Source organism: Bidens hawaiensis, unplaced genomic scaffold, assembly GCF_021521415.1.
Source record: "Bidens hawaiensis isolate Kalapana, Puna unplaced genomic scaffold, B.hawaiensis_p1.1 tig00013426_1, whole genome shotgun sequence".
NCBI classification, from domain to species: domain Eukaryota; kingdom Viridiplantae; phylum Streptophyta; class Magnoliopsida; order Asterales; family Asteraceae; genus Bidens; species Bidens hawaiensis.
The window spans coordinates 313,313-318,216 of record NW_027492138.1 but is presented as its reverse complement, the minus strand read 5'-3'; the positions used below and the strand labels follow the sequence as shown (position 1 = coordinate 318,216).

The following is a 4,904-nucleotide window of genomic DNA, read 5'->3' as shown; positions in this document are numbered from 1 at the left end:
CATTTAACTGACTTTTTCTAACCCAGTTAGCGTAAAGGACAAAACTTGTAGGAAAAAAAAGTTTAAAGTACACCGCCTGCAAGGAAACTTAGAAAAGGACACGAACCGGTTTTTGGCTATTTTTAAAGGACAAAATTTGTAATTCTGTCAAGATATTACCCTAATCTACTAATTCGGTTTTGGTTTGGATTATGGTTTTAGTGAACACCTATATATATAAACTTGATCTTGAACACGAAACCAATGAAACCAATAACAGGGTTTATTTACATAGCTCTGCTACTGATTAACGAAAACAAAGGTCTTCTTCAATTCTTCAATATCTTTTAATTAACACCCAGATGATTTCTTTTATTACTATCACCACACTTTTGTCTTAATTATTGTGGGTGTTGACTTCAATTACAATTAAAGTCTTCATCTTTGATAATCGAATCCGTGTAAGCATTGATCTCGTTACTAACTTCATCGATTAATATTAACACTGTTGTTTTGTACAGGTTCCAGTTATCTTTGGATAAAACTGTAATATATTAAAGTTCATCAATCATCATGGCATTGGTATGATTCTTGTTTAATTGCTGATTAAGTGTTTGGAATTGTATTATTGTTTAGTACTGTTTAATAAATAAATCTTTTAGATGCAATTTGATTTATGCACACAAGGTGTTTGTTAAAATGTCTAAGCGGGTTTTAGGGCATACTGGTTTTATGTTCTACCCATTTGGTTGAGTTTCCATTAAGGGTGTAAATGAGCCGAGCCCGAATCATTTTGATGTGTGAGAATTTGTGCGCTTTTTTAAAGCTCGACCTTGCGTTGTTTATTATTTATTTATTAATTAATTTATGTACGTGTTGTATATTTTGGGAAAAACCTTAAGCGAGCCTAAGGGTGGGTCGAGCTCGTGTAGTATCTTAAATGAGCTAAGTATTGGCTTCGGTGGTGTAATGTGAAATTATCAAATTAATGCATAGAAGTCCAAAAGAGGTAAAATTTAAAAATGCATGAGGCTTGTAAAGGCTCAGCAAGCCTAAACAAGCTTCCCATACAAGGCTCGAGCTCGGTCTTGGCTCAAGCTCGAAATAGCTCTGCTCATGTCGTGCTTTTTATTGATCCGATCTCGAGTAGGTCGCAAGCAGCGCGGATTGTTTGTACTCCTAGTTTCTATATATCGCAATGCTCAAATGTCGTGAAAAAATCGCGGAAGATTTGTTTGGAGATATCAATTCATTGCAATATGCTGCTTTAAAGCTCATATATTAATTGATATCTCCAAACAAATTTTCCGCGATTTTTTAACGACATTTGAGCATTTGTATGCGATATATAGAAACTAGGAGTACAAACAATCCGCGCTGCTTGCGACCTACTCGAGATCGGATCAATAAAAAGCACGACAAAAGCAGAGCTATTTCAAGCCTGAGCCAAGCCCGAGCTCGAGCCTTGTATGGGAAGCTTGTTTAGGCTCGCTGAGCCTTTACAAGCCTCATGCATTTTTAAATTTTACCTCTTTTGGAATTCTACGCATGAATTTGATAATGGTTGAAATTTTAAGACAGTTTTGCATCTGATTGAAATGGTATAACACATGCTTCTTCGACAATAAAAGATGATCTTGAACTATCATAAATCTACTTGATTAGTTGAAAATTAGCATACCGTTTGTCATGCATCGTTCTCTTCATTAGTTCAGTGTAAAACTACTGACCCTGATTTGTTTTTTACCAGGAAGAAGATATTTACCATGACCCTCCTGCAACATTTGAACAAAATTATCGATGTTACCCTGTTTCTTTTATTGAAAAGGTATCAGTTAGTTATAATCATATACCGTGATCCAACCAAATATCTTGATGTTTTCCTCTTTTTTTATGCAGTCTCATTTGGAGAAGGGTGATAAAAGTGAGTTTATTCTTTATAATATTTCATGATAATAATCACTCTCTTCTTATGTAAAAGAATTTCTAATTTGGCTCCTTTGGTTCTCAGTTATAATGCCTCCATCTGCACTCGATCGTCTCGGTTAGTGAGTTTTATGATTTTGTGTTTAAAGAAAACTTCAAATTGATTGACTAAAGATAGTTCAAAATCTTTATGTTTTCTCGTTTATGCAGCCTATTTGCAGATTGATTATCCAATGTTATTTGAACTAAAGAACCCTTCTGCCAGTAAAGTTTCACATTGTGGTGTGCTGGAATTTATAGCAGACGAGGGCTTGATATATCTTCCATACTGGGTATGAATCCTTCATATATCTGTTACAAACTTATGCTATTCAATAATGATTTGATTTATATTGGATACTATGGTTTAGAAGATTTTATGCATTAAAAATACACATTTAATTACTTTCAACCCGTTCGACTCGTTAGTTAAGAAATAAAATAAAGCTTAGCCCAAGCTGGGTCATTGATACGTTAACTAGTCGAAGTTGCCACATATAGTATAAAACTTGAAATACACCTCATTTCTGATTCTTTATTTTGACCGTTAGATGATGGAGAACATGCTGTTACAAGAAGGAGATATTGTAAATGTGAAGAATGCCAGTCTATCAAAAGGAACTTATGTGAAACTTCAACCTCACACCATGGATTTTCTTGATATTTCCAACCCGAAAGCTATGTTAGTGTCATGTTGTTTATGTTTTCTTTTATAATGCAATCTATGTTAAGAGAACTTATGTGAAACTTCTCTAATTGTTGTTTGATCTGTGTTTAAACTACCAGATTAGAGACATCATTAAGAAGCTACTCATGTTTAACCACTGGTGACACAATCATGGTGTCGTATAACAACAAAAAGTTTTATATTGACATTGTTGAAACTAAACCGTCACATGCAATAAGTATAATTGAAACTGATTGTGAAGTTGACTTTGCACAACCACTTGACTATAAAGAACCTGAAAGACCTTTGAAATCTAAAGTGCCACCTGAAGGTCGGTTATATTATAATTTTTTGAACTTTTGTCAAGATACGATTCTAAAAGTTAATGCTGTATGGCAGTTGAGGAAGAAGAACCAGCTAAGAAAATACCCAAGTTTAATCCATTTAGCGGTTCGGGTAGACGGTTAGATGGGAAACCGGCTGAGCCTGTGATTCAACCACAGAAAGCCGAAGCTACAACCAGTGATGCTAATGGCTCGATGCCATCAAGCTCGGGCTCAAGAAAACGTTCTGGGAAGCTTGTTTTTGGTTCAAGCGCAGATCAAAAGTCAAATGGAATACCAAAAGTATGATTATTTTTTTCTCACTAAAGTAGTGTTTTTGGTCATATAGGTGACGATTTTGACCCGTCTGCATATGAATGGGTCGATTTGCATAGTGTTTTCTGTCTTAAGGCTTAACCAGGTAGAAAAAGTCAACTTAAAAGGAAACGAGGGTAGAAAATTTCAACCATAAAAGGAAACGGGTCATATAGGTAACAGTTTTGGCCCGTTGACTTATGAATGAGTTGTTTTCATTATGTTCGCTGTCTTAAGGCTCATCCAGGTAGAAAAAAGTCAACTGAAAAGAAAATGTGTCAAAAGGGGTACAAAATTTAGCTTAAAAAGAAACGGGTCAAGCAAGTCGAAAATTGCTCAAAGTGTATTTTTAATGCATAAAGCTTCCTAAATCATTTGATTAAAACTTTTGGGTTATTATCTAAAGCAATCGAACCTTCATGGTCATATTTGACTTGCTACCTGTTAGACCAAAAATGTTTTGATCCAACTTAACCCGTCTAGTTTTTGGTATCTGGTCTTTTGAATTGCAGGCCACAGTTAAAGAAGAAAATCAGGATTCATCTAAGAAGGAAGAACCCAAATTTCAAGCATTTACCGGGAAGAAGTACTCGCTAAAAAAGTAATTATTTTTCTTTTATAATGAATGTATGTTCATGATCCACATTTTTTGTAATATCCTTTTGAAACCCATGTAGCTCTGTAGGGTATTGCACTTTTGCTTATGGCTTATAAGTTATTATACTTTGATACATTATTGAATGACTTTTATGTCGTTTTGAAGGCTTTTGACGTCGTTTGGTGTTGTTTATTGATAAGTTGGAATAACACTCAGGTTATCAATTCAAGTCTTTTTCATCACTCCGCCGCTATCACCCATGCGTTGACATGTGAGGGCATGCAGGCCGATAAATTTTGTTCTCTGTTGTCGCCGCCATCAGTTTCCATAGTTATGCTGTCGTTGGAATTTCGCCACCAATGTCTTTTAACCCTTACGCGTCGTCTCTTGAGTACCTAAATCCTCGAGCGCACTTAGCTGCAAAAATATCTGTTGTACGATTGCCCCCGTTCGTTGATTTTTGTTTGATTGCATGCATAGCTTCCAAATCATCACCTGCTCACTATTCCTCTGCTCAAGTTCTCCACCCATATAGGCGCTAGTCCAGGTTAACACCTCCTGTTCATAGTCCTGATTTCCTATGTTGCAATAGGAGACGAAAAGTATCACACTTTCACGTTCAAGCACGAGTATAACAGGCTCTTAACATCTGTTACCAACTCAGCACATAGGTAGATTCTCTAGCCTTGGCCCGTCATGCGTGGTTAATTCGGGAGCCATACTAGGAATCAAGGTATCATTTATGCTCTACATAATGTTCACACTCACGAGCTTTGACTTTCTAATGGATCCTTATACCATGTTTGCGGCATTGGATCCATCAGTAACTCGATAAACCTATAGGCTATAGTTGTCATCTATCATTTTGTCCTAAATTTTCTGATAGATTATGTTAAGCGAGTTAAATCACTAAACAAAACAATTGTTGTATAACATTTTATCATTCTCACTATAACTTTTAGGAATTAAGGATGAACCAGAGGATTGGCACTCGTGTCAAATCAAAGGCCTCTATCGTACGCATACGCGATTTCTCTATTGTACGCATACTCGATTT

The 4,904-nt window shown here is 35.8% G+C and overlaps 1 protein-coding gene across 1 annotated transcript; it reads left to right on the top strand.

Annotated features, from left to right (window-relative positions):
* The first annotated feature begins 552 nt into the window (after positions 1-552).
* LOC143544053 (uncharacterized) lies at positions 553-3,975 on the top strand. The gene is made up of 9 exons (XM_077036220.1): positions 553-561; positions 1,730-1,807; positions 1,879-1,903; positions 1,991-2,023; positions 2,116-2,237; positions 2,496-2,626; positions 2,731-2,942; positions 3,011-3,237; positions 3,762-3,975. Exons 1-9 carry the CDS (start codon positions 553-555, stop codon positions 3,852-3,854), a joined length of 930 nt encoding a protein of 309 aa, XP_076892335.1. The 3' UTR covers positions 3,855-3,975.
* The last annotated feature ends 929 nt before the right edge of the window (positions 3,976-4,904 follow it).